At 34.5% G+C, this 26,602-nt stretch overlaps 1 protein-coding gene across 1 annotated transcript in view; it reads right to left on the bottom strand.

Annotated features, from left to right (window-relative positions):
* Window positions 1–26,602, bottom strand: part of CNTLN (centlein) — a 313,542-nt gene that overhangs the window by 115,392 nt on the left and 171,548 nt on the right. Inside the window, exons 11-12 of the mRNA XM_043486610.1 lie at window positions 21,587–21,708; window positions 19,975–20,094 (exon numbers count right to left, since the gene is read on the bottom strand). Coding sequence (XP_043342545.1) covers window positions 19,975–20,094; window positions 21,587–21,708 — 242 coding nt within the window. The remainder of the gene's footprint in view (window positions 1–19,974; window positions 20,095–21,586; window positions 21,709–26,602) is intronic.

The following is a 26,602-nucleotide window of genomic DNA, read 5'->3' as shown; positions in this document are numbered from 1 at the left end:
TTACAAAATTAGAGTTTTTAAAATGGTGATAAAAAAGAAAAAAAGTTATAAACATATATGAAAAAGAACAGGGGTTTATGAGAGAAGACAAATTTTTTAAAAAGAACCAACTACTATATCTAGAAATGCTAATAAATAAAATAAGTAAAGCTAGTAATAACATAATAACTGAAAATTAAAACTCAGTGGATGGATTAAATAGCATACCAACAAAGCTAATAAAACTTTGTAAAATTAAAGACAACACAAAGAAACAAAGCAAAGGAAACAGTAACTATATATATAGTGTGTTGGAATGAGAAGGCCAGAAAGTATCTAATAGAAATTATTTGAAGAGAGAATTGAGAAAATGGGGGGGGGTGGGTGGGGAGACAATATTTAATATACAATAACTGAAGATTGAGAACCAATGTAAAGTATTAATTAATAGATTAAGAGAGTATCAAAAATTGAAAGCAGAATTAATAAAACTATATTTACACTAGGCATATACCAAAACTGAGGACACCAAAGAAAACAAGACAATTATAAAATCAATAGAATGAGAACGAAAATCAACAATTAATGAATTCAGGAAAGACAGTAGGCTTCTGATATTAGTAAGAAAATCAGATGGAAAATAAGTAATATTTTCCATATTCCATGGTTTACTACTCATAGGTCCTATATTAAAAAACTATTAAAGAATATTCTATTTCAGGAAGAAAACAACCTCAAAAGCAATGTATACAACAAAATAGGAAATGATGATGAAAGAAGTATAAATGTGTACATAACAGCAAGCATTTATTAAGCAAAGCAATCAAAATATCTAAGTGAAGGTAAAACTAATATTCTGAACTACAAAATGACATTAGATGAATGAAAGGATCAGAATTAAAGCATTTGAAGATTCTTGCATTGTAAAAGAAGAATGGAAGCATACTGAAGAAATTAAGACTGTCAAATAAATGAAGTATGTTATAATTTCAAGAAAAAACATTTAAAGAATGGAAAACAAAAATTTACAAACTAGCAGAGCACAAAAATGAACTAAAAATATAATCAAATTGAAGGAAAGAAAGATCTTTAAAAGAATCATAAAAACGAAATATACACTAAGAAAAATATTCAGGATAAATATGGTCATTATATAACAGTGAAAGAAATGACTTGCTAGGAAGATAGATAACAACAGTTATAAATTTTTATGTACTAAACAAGAAATATAATTCTTAAAATAATTCAAATTAAAAGGTATATAATGTGGAAAAAACAAAACAAGTAGTCTCTGCTTCCCCCCACTCAGTTTACTTCCTGAAAAAAGTTGTTTATAGTTTGATGCAAATAATTATATTTTTGTTCATAGAAACATAAATACACATATATAAAGATTTAACAAATTGGAATCTTACACATTTGAAGTTAGGTTAAACTCAGGATACAGGTTAATGGGAAGGCAAACAAACATGCACACATATATGTGTCCATGCTCAGTCACGTCCAACTCTTCAGGACCCCACAGACTGTAGCCCGCCAGGCTCCTTTGTCCACGGGATTTTCCAGGAGAGAACACTGGAGTAGTTTGCCATTTCCTCCTCCTGGGGATCTTCTCGATACAGGGATCAAACCCATGTCTGCTGTGTCTCCTGCACTGGCAGGTAGATTCTTTACTACTGAGACACCTGGAAAGCACACACATCTATACCCAACCACAAAGCAATTAAGTTTAAATTAGGTTCTTGCTTTGTTTTGCTAAGAACATAGAACATAATGTAGCAAGATGGCCCCACAAAGAAAAACCAGATGTAGCTCATCTTAACTTAGTTCTCCTTGGCTCTTACTGAGATCACTAACACAGTGGAACACAGGGCTACAGCTGTTGGAAATGTTATTTCATGCTTCTTTAGACGTATTCTATGCTTACAGTTTTGTTTTGTTTTTTAAGGAAGAATTCACAAAGTCTGTACTGTTAATGTGAAACATTTAGAAACATTAGGGACTGCCTTGTTCTTGAGTCAAACTAAGTACCAACAAACTACACATCTTAATGGGTATTTGGAAAAGCAGCTGACAAGAGTAAGTGCTCAGGCACTCCCAAGCAGGATGAAATTGGCTACTTAGGGACTCAGATTTATTACCATTTATTCTGCTGTTTCTGATGTTCTGTTTGGTATGGGAACCACAATTCAAAATCTACTTCTGACTGGACAAATTATGAAAGGTGACTGTTTTCAGATGCTGGAGAACAGGCTACAATGAACTTTGATCAACAAAGAGAGTCCTAAGGACAGTCCAGATTTCTGCCAGGAGGCACTCATGATGATGTCATGATGTAGGAAGAGGGAGTCTTCAGTGACCTGAAGAAAAAGAGGATGGAGTTTGAGAAAGCTGGAATGTTTGGAATTTGTAAAGCACAGTACTCAGAGAAGAGGAAGCTAACCGAGGAGGCGCTGCAGAAATTTGCACAACAATTCATTTGAGTCTTTGGCTGAACATTTTGTTGCACAAGCATACTGTGAAATTCAGTAAGGCAAGCAGAGAACAACCAGTGCTTCAGAACTATTCCCAGAGCTCTCATGGCACTGGGAGACATGTGAATTCTACCCAGCTAGAGGGGAGAATCTTGTTGAACATTAGGGGTACTCAGCAAAGAACCCAAAAGGGTCATTCCAATGAACAGGGTACTCCAAGTCTGTGCTAACAAGGTGTTTTAATATACTGAAAATATTTAAATTGAAATTTTAAACATACTTCTCTGAGTAAATAACGGGAAAAAATGGACGGAAATCAGTAAGGACATAGAATGAAAACTCTTCACCGAAAATTTATAAAAGTCTGTCCAATAACATCAAAACACATATTGTTTTCAAGTACTATGGACTTGCATCAAAATAAAACTATAATGCTGAAACATAAAACATTTTAAATAAAATTTTTAAAAAGTCATGAAAATTATTTTCTATGGCCACAATATCAATACACTTAAAGTAGAAATCAACACCAATTATGTTGCAGAGGAACATAAAAAAAAATTGCAAAAAAAAAAATTGCAGAGGAAGGTAAACTTCCAAACTCATTCTATGAGGCCACCATCACCCTAATTCCAAAACCAGACAAAGATGCCACAAAAAGAGAAAACTACAGGCCAATATCACTGATGAACATAGATGCAAAAATCCTTAACAAAATCCTAGCAAACAATCCAACAAAAAATTCTAGCAAAACAGAATTCCAACAACATATTAAAAAAATCATACACCACGACCAAGTGGGCTTTTATCCAGGAAATGCAAGGATTCTTTAATATCCGCAAATCAATCAATGTAATACACCACATTAACAAATTGAAAGATAAAAACCATATGATTATCTCAATAGATGCAGAGAAAGCCTTTGACAAAATTCAACACTCATTTATGATTAAAACTCTCCAAAAAAGCAGGAATAGAAGGAACATACCTCAACATAATAAAAGCTATATATGACAAACCACAGCAAGCATCACCCTCAATGGTGAAAAATTGAAAGCATTTCCCCTGAAATCAGGAACAAGACAAGGGTGCCCACTCTCACCACTACTATTCAACATAGTGTTGGAAGTTTTGGCCACAGCAATCAGAGCAGAAAAAGAAGTAAAAGGAATCCAGATAGGAAAAGAAGAAGTGAAACTCTCACTGTTTGCAGATGACATGATCCTCTATATAGAAAACCCTAAAGACTCTACCAGAAAATTACTAGAGCTAATCAATGAATATAGTAAAGTTGCAGGATATAAAATTAACACACAGAAATCCCTTGCATTCCTATATACTAACAATGAAAAAACAGAAAGAGAAATTAAGGAAACAATACCATTCACCATTGCAACAAAAAGAATAAAATACTTAGGAGTATATCTACCTAAAGAAACAAAAGACCTATACATAGAAAACTATAAACACTGATGAAAGAAATCAAAGAGGACACAAACAGATGGAGAAACATACGTGTTCATGGATTGGAATGAAATCAATAATTGTCAAAATGGGCTATTCTCCCAAAGCAATCTATAGATTTCAATGCAATCGCCTATCAAGCTACCAACGGTATTTTTTCACAGAAAAGACAAAGAAATTTCATCAATTTGTATGGAAATAAAAAAACCTTGAATAGCCAAAGCAATCTTGAGAAAGAAGAATGGAACTGGAAGAATCAACCTGCCTGACTTCAGGCTCTACTACAAAGCCACAGTCATCAAGACAGTATGGTACTGGCACAAAGACAGAAATATAGATCAATGGAACAGAATAGAAAGCCCAGAGATAAATCCCCGAACCTATGGACACCTTATCTTTGACAAAGGTGGCAAGGATATACAATGGAAAAAAGACAACCTCTTTAACAAGTGGTGCTGGGAAAACTGGTCAACCACTTGCAAAAGAATGAAACTAGAACACTTTCTAACACCATACACAAAAATAAACTCAAAATGGATTAAAGATCTAAATGTAAGACCAGAAACTATAAAACTCCTAGAGGAGAACATAGGCAAACACTCTCTGACATAAATCACAGCAGAATCTTCTATGACCCACCTCCCAGAGAAATGGAAATAAAAGCAAAAATAACAAATGGGATCTAATGAAACTTAAAAAGCTTTTGCACTACAAAGGAAACTATAAGTAAGGTGAAAAGACAGCCATCAGATTGGGAGAAAATAATAGCAAATGAAGAAACAGACAAAGGATTAATCTCAAAAATATACAAGCAACTCCTGCAGCTCAATTCCAGAAAAATAAATGACCCAATCAAAAAATGGGCCAAAGAACTAAACAGACATTTCTCCAAAGAAGACATACAGATGGCTAACAAACACATGAAAAGGTGCTCAACATCACTCATTATTAGAGAAATGCAAATCAAAACCACAATGAGGTACCATTACACGCCAGTCAGGATGGCTGCTATCCAAAAGTCTACAAGCAATAAATGCTGGAGAGGCTGTGGAGAAAAGGGAACCCTCTTACACTGTTGGTGGGAATGCAAACTAGTACAGCCACTATGGAAAACAGTGTGGAGATTCCTTAAAAAACTGGAAATAGAACTGCCATATGACCCAGCAATCCCACTTCTGGGCATACACACTGAGGAAACCAGATCTGAAAGAGACACATGCACCCCAATGTTCATCGCAGCACTGTTTATAATAGCCAGGACATGGAAGCAACCTAGATGCCCATCAGCAGATGAATGGATAAGGAAGCTGTGGTACATATACACCATGGAATTTTACTCAGCCGTCAAAAAGAATTCATTTGAACCAGTCCTAATGAGATGGATGAAACTGGAGCCCCTTATACAGAGTGAAGTAAGCCAGAAAGATAAAGAACATTACAGCATACTAACACATATATATGGAATTTAGAAAGATGGTAACGATAACCCTATATGCAAAACAGAAAAAGAGACACAGAAATACAGAACAGACTTTTGAACTCTGTGGGAGAAGGTGAGGGTGGGATGTTTCAAAAGAACAGCATGTATACTATCTATGGTGAAACAGATCACCAGCCAGGTGGGATGCATGAGACAAGTGCTCCGGCCTGGTGCACGGGGAAGACCCAGAGGAATCGGGTGGAGAGGGAGGTGGGAGGGGGGATCGGGATGGGGAATACGTGTAAATCTATGGCTGATTCATATCAATGTATGACAAAACCCACTGAAATGTTGTGAAGTAATTAGCCTCCAACTAATAAAAAAATTTAAAAAAAAATAAAAATAAAAATAAAACTATAATGCTGAAACATAAAACATTTTAAATAAAATTTTTAAAAAGTCATGAAAATTATTTTCTATGGCCACAATATCAATACACTTAAAGTAGAAATCAACACCAATTATGTCTGGAAAATCCCCAGATATGTGAAATTAAAGAAACTATTTTAAAATACTTTTTTCTCAATGAACAATCTAAGAGGAATTAGAAAATATTTGAACTTATAAAAAAATAAAACGCAATCTTTGAAAATTTGTGAAGTGCTAAAGCAGTGCCTACATGCATTTCTAGATCATTACATGCGTATATTAGAAAAAAAGAAAGACCTACAATGATGTAAGCTTCCATAATTAAAAAAAAATAGTAAAAGAGGACAAAGAAATTTGAGTGCTTTTTCATTTGTCTATTGCCTATCTGGAGATAGTACCTTTGTGAAATATTTGTTCAAATGTTTTGCTCATATTTACACTGGATTGACAGTTTTTTTCCTATTTATTCATAGGAACTATATATTCTGGGTATTAGCCCTTTGCTAGACATATACCTTTGTCTTTTGGTACTCTGACATATCTTTCTGGGCTCTGAAAGTTGCCTTTTGATTAACTGAATGGTATCTTTCAATGAACAGAAGTTCTTGACTTTAACACAGCCCTGTTTACCAAATTTAAGTTTAAATTTATTCTATTCTGTAAATCTTTGTCTACTACAAAGACAAAAAGATGCTCTTCTATGATTTTCCTTCAAAGTTTTATTACTTAATCTTTCAAATTTAGACCTGCATCCCACCTAAAATTGATTTCTATGTATGGTAAGAATGCAATATCATTATAATATATATAATATATATATAGTATAATAATAATATACTTTAGCTATACAGCTAACTTTTAGTTATACAGGTATATCAACTGCCATTTTGGTTGTTTCCATTTTTCACAATTATAAATAATTTTGTAGTGAACATCCTTGCATATGTGTTGACATACGAGATTACTATTCTTTGAGTACATACTTCAAAAGGCAGAAAAATGTCTCACACACAAAAAAATTATGTAGACTAAGACAACCAACATTAATGCACCAATTATTTAGATTTTAAAATACTAATATTATGTAATATTTAATCCATAGCTTTCATTTTTGTGAAAAAGTTAAATTATTTTGTTAACTGAGGATGAGATGGTTAGATGGCATCACCAGCTCAATGGACATGAGTTTGAGCAAACTCCGGGAGAAGGTGAAGGACAGGGAAGCCTGGTGTGCTACAGTCCATGGGGTTGCAAAGAGTTGTACAACACTGAGCAATTTAACAACAACAATTCCGCTGCCATAAAGGTCCGTCTAGTCATGAGGCTATGGTTTTTCCAGTAGTCAGGTATGGATGTGAGAGTTGGACTATAAAGAAAGCTGAGTACCGAAGAATTGATGCTTTTGAACTGTGGTGTTGGAGAAGACTCTTGAGAGTCCCTTGGACTGCAAGGAGATCCAACCAGTCCATCCTAAAATAAATCAGTCCTGAATATTCACTGGAAGGATTGATGCTAAAGCTGCAACTCCAATACTTTGGCCACCTGATGAGAAGAACTGACTCATTTGAAAAGACCCTGATGCTGGGAAAGATTGAAGGTGGAAGGAGAAGGGGACAACAGGATGAGATGGTTGGATGGCATCATTGACTCAATGGACATGAATCTGAGTCAACTCTGGGAGCTGGCGATGGACAGGGAGGCCTCGCATGCAGCAGTCCATGGAGTCGCAAAGAGTCGGACTCAACTGAGCGACTGAACTGAACTGAACATTCCGTTATTCCACCTTTATTCCCTCCTTAGAAATAATCAGTACCTTACATGTTTACATACTATATATATATATCTGTGTATACAATTATATAGAACTATATTTTTGTGGGTGTATGTGTGTGTTTGTATGTACATACACACATATATATATTCACAAAAACCAGTGCTGTTCTATGACTTACATTTCTATATTTTTAGAGAACATAGTATACATACTATTACTGAATTTTCTTCATTTAACTCAACTTTTGCTTTTGAGGATCTATACATTGCTTTATAGATCCAATTCATTCATGTTAAATGCAGCAGAGCTCACATTATATTTAATATAAATAGAGTATCACCAACTCAGTGGACATGCATTTGAGCAAACTCCAGGAGACAGTGAAGGACAAGGGAGCCTGGCACACTGCAGTACACTATGAGTCGCAAAGAGTTGGACATGAATTAGCTACTGAACAATAACAACATATTAATATATCATGATGCACTTCTATCAGCTAATTATGGATATTTAGATTGCTTCTTCGGAGAAGGCAATGGCACACCACTCCAGTACTCTTGCCTGGAAAATCCCATGGATGGAGGAGCCTGGTGGGCTGCAGTCCATGGGGTCACGAAGAGTCGGACACAACTAAGCAACTTCACTTTCACTTTTCACTTTCATGCATTGGAGAAGGAAATGGCAACCCACTCCAGTGTTCTTGCCTGGAGAATCCCAGGGACAGGGAGGCCTGGTGGGCTGCTGTCTGTGGGGTCGCACAGAGTCGGACATGACTGAAGCAACTTAGCAGCAGCAGCAGCAGATTGCTTCTTATTCTTCACTACTACAAAAATACTACAGTGAACACTCTTATTTATATATCTTAGTTCAGGTTATTTAAAAATTTTAAAGATCCTAAGAATCTATTTCAAAGTGAAATTTTTCTTTCAAGAGTTTTTTATTTTCTCCAAATAGAATTACAAATATTGGGAAAAGATATTATTAAATAAAATGACTTTATAACTCTGAAGATAACTGCCAAAAACATTCCTACATTGATGATATTATTTATTCCTTAAGAACCATGCTCAGCACTGGAAACAAAACTTTCATAAAGCCTGAAGTAGTTTTTGGAGCAAGTAAACACTTTGTACTAGTCACCTATATCACTCAAAATAAAATCTGATATTTATATATGGTTATTAGCATTTAATTCAGATGGTCACAAACTTAACATCTGTGATAAAATTATTTTCCCTAGAGAAAGAAAGAGTATTTTAAAAATAGACTGAGTTAGTATGACAAAATACACTTAAAGTAGCTTTAATATCTTTTTTTATAAAAATCAAATGATTATTCACTAAACACTTAAGATTTACTATGGAAATCTTTACCCTGTGTAATACCTTGTGTAGTTAAAAATATCTATACTTCCTCATATATTTGGAAACAATTTAAGGGAGAAATTAAATTTAAAATTTCATGTTTGGTATTATGATCTGAATGCATTCCCCTGAAATTCATCTTGAAATTCTAATTCCTCAAGATGATGGCACTAGGATGTAAGGCTTTGGGAGGTGATTAGGTCATAGAGTGAAGCCCTCATAAACGGGGTTAGTACAGAAAGCCCAGAGAACACCCTCAACCCTGCCACTGCGTAAGGATAAGACACAAGTCTGCAATGTGGAGGAAGGGCCTCACCAGCCCATGCTGGCATCCTGGTTTCCAGCCTCCACAACTGTGAGAAACAGAAGTTGTTTATAAGCTACTGAGTTTGTAGTATTTTGTTATAGTAGCCTGAGTGGACCTAAGATATATGAACTCAAAAAATAAATACCATAGGTATGTGATCTCATATGTATGAAAAACTTTTAAGGTATCAATGTCAAAAAGCAATCTCTAGAGTTAGAAAATAAAACTCAAAAAATACTTGCCATTTACTCAAATGAAATATCTGCCAATAAATACAAAGTGATATTTTTTCTTAGCTAATAATCTTGTTAAGTGTTCGGCAAAATGCAATAAAATCAACAAAAATATTATTAAATTCTATCAAAATTTAGAAAAAAGCCAAATATCTATTAACAGATGAATGGATAAATAAAATGAGGTATATATAATACATACAGAGCGATTTTACTCAGCCTTAAAAAGAAAAGAAATTCTGACACAAGTTACAACTTAGAAAAAGATATTTATAAACCAGACACAAAAATAAAAACATTCTATGACTCCAATATATGAGGTACTTAGAATAGGCAAATTCAGAGAGACAGTAAAAATGAAGAGGTTCTGAGGGAAGCAGGTAATAGTTTTTTAACTAGTTATTATTATTTATTATTTAACTAGTTATTATTAACTAGTTATTATTTAACTAGTATAGAGTTATAATTTGAGAAGATAAAGTTCTGAAGATGGATGGCAGTGATGGTAGCACAACAGTGTGAGTATATTTAATGGCACTGAATTTTATACTTAAAAATGGTTACAGTGGTAAATTTTATGTTTTGTATATTATACCACAATAAAAATATATATCATATTCCCCGTGATTTTGATTCATTCTACAGACAACAAAAATACAAACCATTTCTATACTTTGGACAGATGGAAGAGAAGGAAAGAGAAAGAACGGGCAAAAATGGAAAGAATTCACTGCATAGCACGTCAAAGGTACTAAATGCCACTGAATTGTATCCCTTAAAATAAAACTAATATGTAATTTGCATGTTGTTAGTGGTTATCCAAAAACACATTTGTTCTCAAAATATGCCATGATTAGCAGACATTTTTTTTCCCTAGGAACTACATTTCCAAATCATGTTAAAGAAATGCAGTTCCTAAAACCCTCATTGCTACAAATGGGAAAAAAAAAAAATCTTGCTTAGAAAGACAGGGAATCTTGCTTTGCAAAAGAAAAAAAGTTAGCTGAACTTTCCTCCCATGATATTCTAACTCAAGAAATTATTCTTTAATTTTATAAAATATTCTTTGAAATTATAAGCTACATATATTCAATATTTAACCCAAAAGAGACAAAAGCACTCCATTCTGGGTTATGCCATTGATCTATAGCTTGTTTACTTTTTATCATTAAGAAATGAACAAAAGATCACTGAAATACTTTATCTAGTTATTATATAGAGGGTAAAATTCCATACATCTAAAAAATAAATTGAAGTCTTTAATCACAAATTCTATACTCCTTTATAATTGGCCCCCAACTCTGTCTTCCCTGACAAGTTCATGACTCAGCATTAACTTGGAAACTTATCAGTAATTATTTGCAAATATTTTGCATTCCCATACTTATATCCACATAGAGAAAAAATGGTAAAGTAGGGAAGATAAGAAGGAGGACAAGATGTTTTAAGTGTTATATAAAGAATTTTGATTTTATTTTAAAAGCAATGAAAAGATAATAAAGGCTTTTAAGCAGGGGAGAAATGTGCTGATTTGTATATTAAAAGATCACTCTGTAGCAGTGGGGTAGATATGATGGTGATCTGGATAAGGGCACTATGAACAAGAATGGAAAGAAATATACATGCGAGAAATATTTCTGATATGGAATTATTAAGATTTGGTATGGACTGTAATAAGAAGCTCAGATAGAGAAATAAATCAATTATAACCCTCTAGGGCTTTGGTTTGAGCAAATGGACAAATTACAATGCCATTTTCCCCATTTTGTGTCACTACTGTTTCCTTATTGGAAGTTTTTATTCAACATCTGCTGACTTCCCAGATAAGCTGTGAGATCCCATAAAAGGGTGGCATATTATTTCTCTGTGTGTACCTGTGTCTAGCAGAGTGCTTAGCTGCAGCATTTTCTACAGACTACAAGTTAGTATAAAAAGATCAAAAGTTCCCACCCACTGGTAAAGGTCAGTTTTCATTCCAGTCCCAAAGAAAGGCAATGCCAAAGAATGCTCAAACTACTGTACAATTGCACTCATCTCACACGCTAGTAAAGTAATGCTCAAAATTCCCCAAGCCAGGCTTCAGCAATATGTGAACCGTGAACTTCCACATGTTCAAGCCGGTTTTAGAAAAGGCAGAGGAACCAGAGATCAAATTGCCAGCATCCAAAGGATCATCGAACAAGCAAGAGAGTTCCAGAAAAACATCTATTTCTGCTTTATTGACTACGCCAAAGCCTTTGACTGTGTGGATCACAATAAACTGTGGAAAATTCTTCAGGAGATGGGAATACCAGACCACCTGACCTGCCTCTTGAGAAATCTGTATGCAGGTCAGGAAGCAACAGTTAGAATTGGACATGGGACAATAGACTGGTTCTAAATAGGAAAAGGAGTATGTCAAGGCTGTATATTGTCACCCTGCTTATTTAACTTACATGCAGAGTACATCATGAGAAATGCTGGGCTGGATGAAGCACAAGCTGGAATCAAGATTGCAGGAGAAATATCAATAATCTCAAATATGCAGATGACACCACACTTATGGCATAAAGTGAAGAACTAAAGAGCCTCTTGATGAAAGTGAAAGAGGAGAGTGAAAAAGTTGGCCTAAAGCTCAACATTCAGAAAACTAAGATCATGGCATCCAGTCCCATCACTTCATGGCAAATAGATGGAGAAACAGTGTCAGACTTTATTTTTTGGGGCTCCAAAATCACTGCAGATGGTGGTTGCAGTCATGAAATTAAAAGACACTTGCTCCTTGGAAGGAAAGTTATGACCAACCTAGACAGCATATTAAAAAGCAGAGACCTTACTTTGTCAACAAAGGTCCATCTAGTCAAGGCTATGGTTTTTTCAGTAGTCAGGTATGGATGTGAGAGTTGGACTATAAAGAAAGCTGAACACTGAAGACTTGATGCTTTTGAACTGTGGTGTTGAAGAAGACTCTTGAGAGTCCCTTGGATTGCAAGGAGATCCAACCAGTCCATCCTAAAGATTAGTCCTGGGTGTTCATTGGAAGGACTGATGTTGAAGCTGAAACACCACTACTTTGGCCACCTGATGCGAAAAGCTGACTCATTTGAAAAGACCCTGATCCTAGGAAAGATTGAGGGCAGGAGGCGAAGGGGATGACAGAGGATGAGATGGCTGGATGGCATCACCAACACAATGGACGTGGGTTTGGGTAGACTTCGACAGTTCGTGATGGACAGGGAGGCCTGGCGTGCTGCGGTTCATGGGGTTGCAAAGAGTCGGACACGACCGAGCAACTGTACTGAACCCACCCCCTACAAGCACCTGATTTACTTAGCCAAGGATACAGAAAACATACTGTTAATTTCTGTGCATCTTCCCTTGACTTCTAGGGTTCACATAAAGACGAGAAAAGCTTATAAGAAAAGCTTAATATCCTGCAGTACTGGAGCCCCTTTAATATTTACTACTCAGAAAGAATGTACACAAACATTTATACTAATGTTTATATTTAGGAGAATGTTACCATGTTTGTTTATCAGTATGTTAACATGATCTTGTTAGTTCATACATTTAACTTAGTGTCAGTAAGGCAACATCCTCAACTAAGTGAAAAGGCTATGAGCATACTGACATTTATGTAGGCTTTCCTTGCTTCTTTCTATCTAGCATCCCAAAGAGTGGTTTCACTTTATCAGTACATGGCAGGGGCCCCTAGGAAAAAACCGCATTAGAATTTGAAATTAGTCCTCTTCAGTATGCCACTGCATCCTGAGCATAGCACCTAGTTCTGAATGATACTGTTTAAATACAGAATAGATAAATAAATGAAGATATGAATATTTATTAGATAAACATTGAAGGAACCATCCAATTTATAGTTCATACAGTACTAAGTTCATAGTCTTTTGTAAGGATATAATTATGATATAATAAGTAGATGTATGTTATAAATCTAAATGAATTATTATATGAATTATAATCCATGCAAATTTTTCAAATCCTTAGATTGCCATCCTACAGCCACAACAGAACTCTGACCATAATTACTGGTAAAACCACAGTAATATAGGTCAGAACTAGTATCATCTAATTATATTTTAAAAACTGATTTAGAGTTGTCATAATTTTTTTATTGGGGCTTCCCTGGTGGCTCAGCTGGTAGAGAATCCACCTACAATGTGGGAGGCCTGGGTTCGATCCCTGGGTTGAAAAGATCCCCTGGAGAAGAGGACAGCTGCCCACTCCAGTAGTCTGGCCTGGAGAATTCCATTGCCTGTGTAGTCCATGGCATGGCAAAGAGTTGGAAAGTTAATTCAACTTTTACGACTGGATTGGATTTAGAGTTGTCAGAGAATTTCTTATTAAGGTCTCGAAAAGTAAACTCAGTTTTTAAGACTGGATATACAAGTACTATTCAAATTTGTAGACATTTTCTTTTAATGTTTTCCCTTGTAGCTTAAAGACAGCTACTATTGTATGCGCTCAGTCGTGTCCGAATCTTTGCAACCCCATGGACTGTAGCCCACGAGGCTCCTCTGTCCATGAAATGAATGTTCCAGGCAGGAATACTAGACTAGGTTGCCATTTCCTACTCCAGGGGATCTTCTCAACCCAGGGATCGAACCTAGTCTCTTGTGTCTCCTGCAGTGGCAGGCAGATTCTTTAGCACTAGTGCCGCCTGGGAAGCCCCTGTTACTGCATAAATGGGGTAAAACTTACTCCTTAAATAGTCAGGACTAGGTTAAACTAGATCATGCTGTATAACGCAAAAATAAGAGTGCCTGGTCTATAGAAAAACCAGCTGAAACTTCTGGTTCCTGACAAGTAGACATATTACCCCTATTCTTCCCATTAATTAAATATAAAAACTCTGAACACAATTACAGGTGGTCCTTTACCTACAATAGTTTGACAATGACTTTTCAACTTAACAATAGTATGAAAGCAATATGCATTCAGTAGAAATTGTACTTAGAATTTTGAACTTTGATTTTTCCTGGGCTAGTGGCATCCTAAAAGATACTCCTGCATGATGGTGGGCAGCTGCAGAGAGCTGCAGCTCCAGCTAGTCATACAGTCACAAGAGTAAACAGCCATTTACAACTTACAACCATTCTATACCCATACAGCCATTTTATTTTTCACTTTCAATACACTAGTTAGTAAATTATATGAGATATTTAACACCTTATTGTAAAATGGGTTTTGTATGAGATGATTTTCCCAACTGCAGGCATATTTAAGTGTTCAGATGCATTTAAGTTAATGTAGGCTAAGATATGACATCAGGTAGGGGGTAGTTATATAGCTTCCCTGATGGCTCAGTTGGTAAAGAATCTGCCTGCAATGCGGGAGACCTGGGTTCAATCCCGGGGTTGGGAAGATCCCCTGGAGAAGGGAATGGCAACCCACTCAGTATTCTTGCCTGGAGAATTCCTCGGACAGAGGAGCCTGGCGAGCTACAGTCCATGGGTTGCAAAGAGTCAGACATGACTGAGTAACTAAGCGCACAGGGTAGTTATGGGATTCCCAGTTGGCACTAGTAGTTAAGAACCTGCCTGCCAATGCAGGAGATGTAAGGGATGTGGGTTCGGTCCCTTGGTCAGAAAGATCTGCTAGAGTAGGGCATAGCAACCCACTCCAATATTCTTTCATGGAGAATTCCTTGAACAGAAGAGCCTGGCATGCTACAGTCCATGGAGTCACAAAGAGTTGGACACAAAAGTGACTTAGCAAGCATTCAGGGTAGGTATATTAAATGCTTTTTAAACTTACAATGTGTTAAACTTAGGATGGGCTTATCAAGACAGAACCTCATCAACAGCTAAGGAAAATCTGTACATAAAACAAATACAGAAAGACTCCGAAAGGCAAAGAGAAGGATGGGATAAGGACCTTAGGAGTGAGGAACAATACTAGAAGAGGATTTGATCCCTGGGTCGGGAAGATCCCTTGGAGAATGGCATGGGAACTCACTCCAGTATTCTTGCCTCGAGAATCCTGTGAACAAAGGAGCCTGGTGGGCTATATATAGTCCATAGTGTCACAAAGAGTTGGATGCAACTTAGCATGCATGCATGCAACAATGGTATTAGACATACAGAAACTGCATGCTAAAACTATAAAACACTGATAAAAGAAAATCTCAACAAATTAAGTATTCATGGAATAGAGGACTCAATGTGGTTAATATGTCAATTCTCTAAGCACAATTTCAGTCAAAATTCCCACAAGATTTTGGTTTTCACGCTATTTTTTAAACCTATTTTTACAGGTAGAACTTTTATGGAAAAGCAAAGGGATTAGAAAAGCCGAAACAACTTGAAAAACAATAAAGCTGTTTGACTCACACTGAGTTCAAGGCTTATTATAGAGTTACAGAAATCAAAACAGTGTAGGCTTCACAGAAGTTTAGAAATTCATATTAATGGAATAAAAGAGAGTCTTGTAATAGACCCATAGAAATATAGTCAGCTGATATTTAACAGTTACAAAGGCAATTTACTGGAGAAGGAATAGTCTTTTCAAAAATGATGTTGATACGACTAGACATTTATCTTTGTAAATAATGAACTTCAACCTATAACTCATACCCTATACAGAACTTAACTAAAAATGGATTGCAGAGCTAAATAGAAAGCTTTTTAAGAGAAAACACTGGATAAATACTTGTGACTTCAGGTCAGAAAAATAGATATTAGATATGACATCAAAGCCATAGTCCATAAAAGAATATCGATTAGAAAGTTGAACTTTACCAAATTAAACCTTTTGTCATGCAAAAGACACTATTCTAGGAATAAAAAGGCAATATACAGACTGGGAGAAATCATTATTTGACTTTTGCAAATCATATATTTGATTAAGCTCTTGCATATAGAATATATAAATAATAAGTATTATTTAATAAACAATCAAAAAAAGAGTTGAAGAGACATTCGTAAAAGAAAATATAAAGACAGCAAATAAGCATGTGAAAGGTCATTACCATTAGTCATTAGGGAAATACAAATTGATATCACAATGGAATATCAATACACTCCTATGGGAATGGTCTTAAAAAAGTGCTGACAAAAACATGGAGCAACAGGCTCATATGAATTCCTGAGAGGAATAAGAATGACATAGCCACTCTGGAAAACAGTTTGGCAGTTTCTTAGTTAAAAGTACATCAAAGATACACATAGTAGGGTCACTCCCTACTATGGGTATTCACTCTAAAGAATCAAAAAGCTATGTTCACATAAAAATCTATTTGCAGCAGAAAATTATACATAGCCACAAAAATCTAGAAAGGACCCAAGTAGTCTTCAAGAGACAGACAAACTGTGGTAAATCTATACAATGAAATTTTCTTGTTGTTTTGTTACTAAGTCCAACTCTTTGACCCCACTGACTATAGTCCACCAGACTCCTCTGTCCATGGGATTTCCCAGGCAGGAATACTAGAGTGGGTTGCCATGTCCTCTTCCAAGGAATCTTCCTGACCCAGGGATCAACCTGTGTCTACTGCTTTGCAGAAATTCTTTACCACTGAACCACCAGGGAACCCATATGATGCAATGTCATTTAGAAAAAAAAAAAAGGAACAAGCTGGATGAACCAACGTGAATAAATCTCAAAGGCATTATGCCAAATGAAAGAAGCAGTTTCAAAAAGTTATAGCTTATATGATTCCATGCATAGGACATTCTGAAAAAAAGGCAAAGCTCTAGGGAGGGAGAACAAATCAGTGGTTGTCAGGTGTTAGGGATGGTGGGAGGATTTGACTTCAAGTGGATAGGACTAGGAAATTTTTTGAGATGATAGAACTAGGCTGTATCCTGATTGTAGTCATAGTTACTCAAATCTATTTGTATATGTGTGTTATAACTCAAAATACTATGCTGAACATGTACTATATAAAAATTAAAAATGAAAAAAAATCAGTCTTTATGTGCAAACTAACTTCAATGAATAAGAAGACATGTTTCCATGTTTCCTTTCTTATTGTTTCATTATGATACTTCTGGGGCTTCCCTCCTAGCTTAGTAAAACATCTGCTTGCAATGCAGGAGACCCCAGTTTGATTCCTAGGTTGGGAAGATACCCTGGAGAAGGGATAGGCTACCCACTCCAGTATTCTTGGGTTTCCCTGGTGGCTCAGACAGTAAAGAATCACCTGCAATGTGGGAGACCTGGGTTCGATCCCTAGGTTGGGAAGATCTTCTGGAGGATGAGGAGGCATGGAAACGCACTCTAGTATTCTTGTCTGGAGAATCCCATGGCCAGAGGAGACTGGTAGGCTACAGTCCATGGGGTCAAAAAGAGTCAGACACGACTGAGTGACTAAGCACAGCACAGCACATGATACTTCAAGTTTAATTTTTAACACCATTCTTCATTAGAACACTTAATACTGAACATGTTTCCAAGAAAGCTCCCTGAGACTGGAAGTTTGATCTTCTCATTTCATTCACCAAGCAGACTGCCTGTCACACACACAGCACACACAGCAGTAACTCAAAACACAATTCTTAACTGAATAAATGTTTCACAAAATAACCCACCCCCAAAACATCATTACATGACCAAAAGTTTATACTGATATTTAGCACTCTTAAAGGTTATCACCTCAAACTTCACTATTTTTTAATAAATTAAAACTGATCTGAAAAATAGCTATCTTACAATGAGTGTCACATTAATAAATTTAAATGAATTTCAGGAGGAAAAATCCACACTGTTAATGACTCAGCATTCAACTGATAAATGATAGAAAATTTAATTTATAGAGATACTTGTGACACACACATATTTCAGGGTGAGCAGACTAGGATTCTAAAAGTTTCAAAACTTTCTTTAAAAGGCTTTATTAGTTTTTCTTTAGTTCTATTTCATTGACGAATAAAATAAACCCCAAATAAACATCACTGACAACTAACCTCTGCTTGCGTTTTCTGGATTAGATCTCATGATTAGTTAGATTAGGTTTAACACTTAATTCATTTTATCCAAAAAGATCACTAAAGATTGTCAGAGAAAGTACTAACACATGCTACACCACAGATAAACCCTATGAAAATATTATGGTAAGTGAAAGAACTTAGTCACAAAGAACCACATATTATATGATTCCATTTATATGAGATGTCCAGAATAGGTAAATCGATAGACACAGAAAGCAGATTAGTGGTTAGCTAAAGGGTGGGAAGCAATGCAGGTAACAGGTAAACTATGTGCGGTTTTTTGAGGGAGTGAGTAATGAAAATATCTAAAATTTATTGTGATGATGGGTATACAGCTACCTGAATATTCTGAAAACCACTGGGTGAACTACATGCCTTGTGAATTATATCTCAACAAAGCTATCAAATAACTCTCAGGGAACATATCTGGGACAAATCTATAAAATCTATAAAAATTTGCAAGATAAACTTTATTATCAGCATCAATCATTTAATATTAATAGAGTGTAGTGCATTTTAAGAGATAATTAGAAGAATATATTTAAATCTGATGTGATCATTTCTTCAAAAGTTTATCATCACATGGAAAAGATGGTAACTTAAGTTCCATGTATTATTATATAATATGTAAAATAAGATTCTAATACAGGGATGACAATTCAATGATCTTTAATTACCTTATGCCACATGATACTAAATTCTAGTAATCTAAAAGACATCCTGTCTTTCAAAAAAAAAAATCACATCATCTGAGTATCAAAAATTAAATAAAGAAATAGTTAAGGAGCAAAAAAGGCTAATTATGTTGGTCTAACTCTTTTTTGTTTCCCAAAAAAAGTGCTCTTTCTATGGCAAGCTGAATATAATAGGCTGTGAATTAGAAGATCAAGGAAGCAAACTGTATGTTTTCTAAAATATGAGTATCCTTCATCAAGTGTTATACTTAGGGCAGCTAAAAGACCTATGTGGAGGGATCAGCATTAAGCCCAAAGGACACACAGCGCACAGCAAGAAAGAAAGCAGTTCCCTCGTGGCGTTTGCAGGTCACTACCAAGGACCGTGTTAGCAGATCCACACCAGACCCTTAACAGGCAGTTCTGCTGCTACCAGTAATTAGCTTGGACAGCTCTGGCTCCAAGAATAGCAGCAAGGCTACACCATAATGAGCTCAGCTGGGATTAGCAGGACAGGGCAGGGAACCAAGAGAGCTCAGGCATTCTGCATCGCGTATGTATCTAGGAGATCAAACAAGGATGGCTGGCTAGGTTATCCCCTCTCCACCTCATTCCAGAAATGAAGCACGGCAGTGTCTAAAATACAGGCTAATGAAGAGCGACACCTCCAACAGATGAGAGCCACATTAATTAACACAATCCCTAGATCATATAATACAGTTTCGGCAAGAGCTAGCAAATGTGCAACTTGTTATTGCATTATACATACATATATATTAAAAAGTCAATCTTTTTTCTTTACCTTTACTGGCAAACCAGATTATTTCATTTTCTAAATTTTATAAAGAATTTCTCTCATGGCCTTTAAGATAGAAAACATTTCTCTCAGATGTTTATCTAAGTACACATTATTTAAAAAAGAAACTCACTTTTGAATCATTAGCTCCTGGTTCTCCCTTTTGAAATAGGCCAGTTCATTCCATACAGCATCAGAATCTTCATGTTGAAGTTGTTGAGGATCTACTCTCTTTACTTTCCTGATTTCCATCCTATTTTTAAAATGAAATTGCTTTCTTACTTAACATGTTCAAAGTGCAATAAAATTCATTTACACATTCCCTAACATTGAAAAATATCTACTAACCAAGTATCTCTTTTTTTTTTACAAATGAAATGAGACTTTTTATTGAAATTAACTTTCTAATGATAGTCATGCCATAACTTCAGGGTAATCATTTGGAATTGAGACTTCTCTTGAAGTACAGCTAGTGTCACATAGGTACCCAATTTCTATTGAGGTTCACTATGGAAAGAATTTCCTAAAACCTAAGCATGTAGAAATTAAAATCTTAGATCATGATTTTCTAAACTGCTACTATGGAAAGTAAACTTTTAAGTGGACACATGATATTCTCTGGTCTATTTCTCTCATTCATTCTACTAGTAATAAAACATACATTGCAAAAATGTCACAGTTTCTAAAAAAGGACTATAAGCAATCCACACATCTAGAACTTGCTGCCAACCAATCTGACTGTGGTTTATGTGTTTGGTCTTAAAATAAGCAGTTATCAGTGGACATCAGATAGTTAGCAAGTAGTCTTCATCCTTCTGGTGACTACTAGAAAGTGCCTGCTAAGTCACAGAGGCTAAACCCAGGACAAACAGATTTAACATTGGTTTACTGACAAGCGATATGAAACACTTTCTGTTCTTCAAAAAAAAAAAAAATTAGATGTGACAATTATCTAGAAAACATGCCAAATGCCCTTTATGTTCTCATTTTCTGTACATAAAACAAACTCTTCATTTTTATTTTGTAAAAGTGCTGTACTGGCCAATTTAGAAACAGTATTTCTCTATAGAACAGACCAATGTGTATCATCAACATTGCCCTAAAGGATCCATCTCAGAAGATGAGAGGGTAGTAGATTTTTCTGTACTCATTCAGTCCTTTGCCCTCTGTTGATACTGTTAACAGGGGAGCCACTTACGACTAACCAAGATCTGAACACCTGTTCGGAGCAATTGAACTGAGACCGCCCATTCATTCAGATAAGCTGCAGAACTAACTGATGGATAGTAAAGATTTTCAAACTGCATACTAGGTTGAAATAGTTTTAAGACAGTTAACTACACATGTTAATTTCATATTTCTCATATATTTCAAATAAGTAAACACTTTGAGTTATATACATTGTAACATCAGCATTTTGTTTATTTAAAGTAGTTTTTTAATCACATGGATATGAACTATTTTTGCTTTAAGATATACTTTTATTAAGTTATTCTATAGATATTAAAAGTATATACAATAATTCATCATCTATGTCATGATTTCTGCAAATTATAGGAAAATGCATAGTTATTATAAACATTTCTATTTTCATTTATTATATTCTCTATGTAAAAATTCTCACTAAAGATCTGACTATGAAATGATTTCTTTAAAATCAAACAAAAGCCATTAAAGCACCTATATGATGCTACTCCATTCTAGTTAATATTTAGGGAAATGCCTTTATGAGCTATGTAACTCACACGCCACTGCCTTCTTCCCACTGTTTTAATTGCTCTTTTACTGCTCTGTAGTTGGTCTGTAACATCTGTAGCCTTTCTTTGCGTTTTTCATGGGCATCTCTTAGCTCATCATTTTCTTGGTTCTGTAGAACACAAAAAAGCAAGTATACAAGTTTGAAGAATACATAAGCATAATGTTACAGATAAAAGACTACCAATCTAAGTATAAAATTCAAAAGAAAATGGCATGTAAATATAATTTGTAATAATCATTTAAGCAGAAGTAAATTTGTGATTTATTTACAATTTATTACAAATAAATTAATGTAATAATCATTTAATCCTAAAGTCACAGAACAGATTTACTTGATAAATTTGAGATACTGCATTTTGAAAAGTCATTTAAGTAATCTCAAAATTCTGGCATCAAATTAATTTCATTCTTTCCTTTTTGTTAATTAGGTATATACACATATTTCTGTATCAATCTTACATATTAAAATTTTTTTCTTTTCCAAAATTTGTCCATACATAAAGCATGACTATTTTGTTATTGGTAAGTGCATATATAATTAGTATAAGGACACTAATCATAATAAGACCAGTTCTCTAACCCATGGATTCATAATTTGTTAAAATGCACAAAGATTACACAGGAGGAAGAAAATCAGTTTGGACCTATGTTAAAAGTGACCCAGTTTAACATTTTGGGTTGAAACATAAAGAACTGAAATGGGAAAGTTGGACTTTTGAAGCACTCTTGAAGAAATCAGAATAGACAGTTCAAATATTACTAGGGTAGACAGTTATAGTCAATGACTTCTAAATGTTTTAGATAAAACACATGCATAAATTTTCAACATGACCACAAAATGAACATATATATAGGCCAAACTGTCAGTCCTCAGGGGATGTATTTATGTTACTCATGAACTGTGTTTCTCAAAGTAAAATAAGTAATGTGATGAGTCTTTTATTTTACCCTTGGTCATTTCAAATTTGTTTTTTAAACTCTTTATTTTCTGTATGAAAGAACTTGCATACTTATTCAGTGCAGGTAATAGGTACTCTCTAAAATTATAGTAAGCTGAGAGGAGTGGGAACATGGCAGCCAGAAAGATCTGAATTCCATTCTTAAAGTTTTCTCCTGGTAGCTGCATAATCTGAAGAACACTATTTAAATTAATTCAATTTCTTTTACTATACAATGTGGAAAAGAACACAGAAATTTATACCATGATAACAAAATTAAATGAAGTAACATACAGGCAAAGCTCCCAGGTCTGTTCTTACCCAAGAGAGGCACAAAGCAAGTGAGCTTTTTACTCTGTCCTCTTCCCAAGAACTAACTATGATGCCCTTATCATTTATAAGCCAAATTGATGGTTTCACTGACTTATCGGTCTCTCATTACAACGAGATAATATCTTACAGAGTCAGAATTATTTTACTCCAATTCTACCTGTCTCAACAGTATAGATATGTTGTCATTATACTCTGAATATACATCTAGTAGGATAACTTCAATAATTCTCTTAAGTAGTTACTAGGAAGTATTTGAGCCATGTGTGTACCAAGTGGTCCATACATCACACGGGAATGCAAGTGCTTGACGAAAATGCTATCTCTGAACAGGGGAAATTAGAATAAATGTTATCCTAAAGAATTTTAGGAGATATTAATCATAGCCACTGCATAGTTACTTGCTAAAAAGTAATATGGTGTAATATCATGATTAAAAATTCAAGATACTGAATTCAATTTTGTTTTAATTGAAGAACCATATATTAAGAACCTATTATATGCAGGGTGTAAGTGCTGCTAACAGTTCAACACCTGCTGCTCAAATTTACTAAATTTTACCTTGACAATCTACTTAAATCCAGTGTGTTTCTATTTCTGCATCTTCAAAATAGAAGCTACTGATATCTCTTCTTCTAAGACACAAAGAATGATATAACTTTGATCTTGAGTTTCCCATACTGTTGGTAAACAATCTGACCTCTTTGACCAATAAACTTCCCATTTTTACAGACGTGAAATAATTTAAGTTAGCCAAATATAAGAATGATAATCAACAATCTTTTCTCATAAATGAACAAAAGTTAAATATTCTTATTAGGATTCTGTTTATGAATGAATAAAATTTATGAGGAATTTAAATAAGATACATTATAATATAAATAAAATAATTTAATTATAAGAAATGTACATACATTAGATTCATGTCAAAACAATTTTGAAATAAGCATATAAACTGAATACTGTTAGACAATTCTATTTATTTTTTAATTTTTTTAAGTTTAAAAATTTTTTTTCATTTATTTTTATTAGTTGGAGGCTAATTACTTTACAATATTGTAGTGGTTTTGCCATACATTGACATGAATCAGCCATGGATTTACATGTGTTCCCCATCCCGATCCCCCCTCCCGCCTCCCTCCCCATCCCATTCCTCTGGGGACAATTCTAAAAATAGTTTTGTGTAATTCTTCTTCATTGACTTAAAGTCCCTCCCTGTAAACTCTTACAGTAAATTTCTTAAAAGTTATTACAAACAAATGCACTGTTGTGGAATTTTTAAGTCTGTGCTAGAATCCCTAGAAATTCTGAGTAAACAGAACCTAAAAGATTGACCAAGAATTAAATATTAATAGAATAGGACATCCAAATTTTATATTACCTTTCACAATAATTTTCTGTTGAATTACTGGAACAAGTTGAGTTTCTTATTTAGAGTACTGTCATTATTTTAGCATTTTAAAGTACTGCCTCAGCTACCATTAATCATTGAAACTATATCCAATGCTTTCCCTAATTCTTAAGTAGAAATCAACTATACTCTGACTCAGAAAAGAAGGTTGAACACTGAAGAATTGATGCTTTCGAACTGTTGTGCTAGAGAAGACTCGAGAGTCCCTTGGACTGCAAGGAGGTCAAACCAGTCAATCCTAAAGAAAATTAACCCTGAATATTCATTGGAAAGACTGATGCTGAAGCTGAAGCTCCAATACTTTGGCCACCTGGTAGGAAGAGCTGACTCATTTGAAAAGACCTTGATGCTAGGAAAGATTGAGGGCAGGAGGAGAAGGGGGTGACAGAAGACGAGATGGTTGGATGGCATCACTGACTCAATGGACATAAGTTTGAGCAAACTCCAGGAGATAGTGAGGATAGGGAAGCCTGGCATACTACAGTCCATGGGGACACAACTTAGTGACTAAACAACAACTCAATAAAAAGTTCCTTAGTTCTACATATCAATTACCATGTACCAGGCTCTGTACTAGGCATAGCAATTAATCAAAGAACCTGATGTGGCCACTTCTGATTCCTAAACCTTTAGCATAATATACCCACTATCAGTAAATAGTTTAGGTTTTCTTACAGTAACTGAAATAAGTGATTCCTTCAATTAAGTAGTGATTAGGAAAACAGTTTTATTGATAAGCTTTCCCCTTTAATTTTACATGCTTCATAATTATACCTACCACTAGAATGTTTATATAATTCTTATAATTCTTAAAAATTTGTATAAATGTTTTTATTCTTATAAAATTCTAAAAGACATAATTCTTATAAAATTCTTAAAATCCAAACTATTAAAACAAAATCAAACTAAATATTATTTGGTAAATTGATTTGATAGACAACTTAAAATAATAATTATATTACACTTTTCTGCTTTGATAAAACTGTTATCAAATTATAATACATGGGTCAAATTGGTCTTGGAGATGATCATTCCTTTAGCCTACTTCAAAAACAGTAAAATTTTATAAAAATGTAAATATAAGATAGAGTGTACATATATAGCTCAAAGAAAAATGACTTTACCAACTTAACTGCAAGAGCAGATGCTGGCTGAAATTATCAGTCAAAAGTTGGATATCTCAAAAGAAATATTTAAAAAGAATAATAAAATTAATTTTTTTCTTATTCTAACAAATTCAAGTTTACTGTAGCTTGCAATATGATTATTTAAGTCCCATCAGCCTTATGATAGCCTAACTCTAAACAACAGTACATCATTTGGGAAATATCCTCAAAGATCTTAGAACAAAATCAACTATAAAAACTGAAAAATACATTTAATATCACTAATTACTACATTTTCCTTTGAGGACACATCCTAAAGTTCCCCATGGATTGTCGCTGAATTAGGTCCACTTATTAGGTCATTCAACAGAATATTTACAGAATACCTTCTTGTGTATTTTGCAATTAAACTAAAGGCTCTAACTTCTGTATACAAACAAGTCTTAATGGCTAAAACACTAGAAAATAGCAAAGCTGTATTAACTTACTTTCTTTAATGATGTTTATAATTCTACTTTTGAAATGGTAAGAACAGAAATGTTTCTTGATCGAATCATCTAGATTGCTCAAAGGCTTCTTGACAGTATAAGGCAATAAAAGCATGAACACTATTAATAAAACAGTGGCTCAATCTTCAGCATATGGTAGCAAGGTTATTTAAATTAAAAGAAAAAAACTTTTATAAAATACCAAGGAGTCCATGATGTATAACTTCAGCAGAATGTATAAACTTCATGAATATTAGAGCATTGAAAAATAAAAGACATAAACTGTACTCAAAGGACATACTGATGTTATTAAATGGCATAGAAAAGTCCTAAAAGAATAAAATTGCCAAATGCATGAAAGTCAGTAAAGCACAGGTTCACGGCACTAGTAATTTAAGGACAGTAAGAATTTCATAAAGCTCTGATGCTTTGTTTTCCAAATTACATTTTATAATTCACTATACCCATGAAGTCAGGATTTGAAAATGGATAGGATTTTTATAATAATAGCTTACATCTTTATTACTATTGTCTCTACAATTACATTGGTTGCCCCTCTTGAAAACAGATACAACTAGCCACAAAAGAGAGCTTAGTAAGACGATGTATTAATATTTATATAACATTCAGTATTAAAATAATATGCACAAATGGCATATCAATGTATCAGAGTTTATATACATATGTACCACAGGCTCCTAAAACTTCTTTGACCTTCCCTTCCTTCCTT

The sequence above is a fragment of the Cervus canadensis genome, chromosome 14 (genome assembly GCF_019320065.1).
Source record: "Cervus canadensis isolate Bull #8, Minnesota chromosome 14, ASM1932006v1, whole genome shotgun sequence".
NCBI lineage: Eukaryota > Metazoa > Chordata > Mammalia > Artiodactyla > Cervidae > Cervus > Cervus canadensis.
This window is presented reverse-complemented; position numbering and strand designations above follow the sequence as displayed.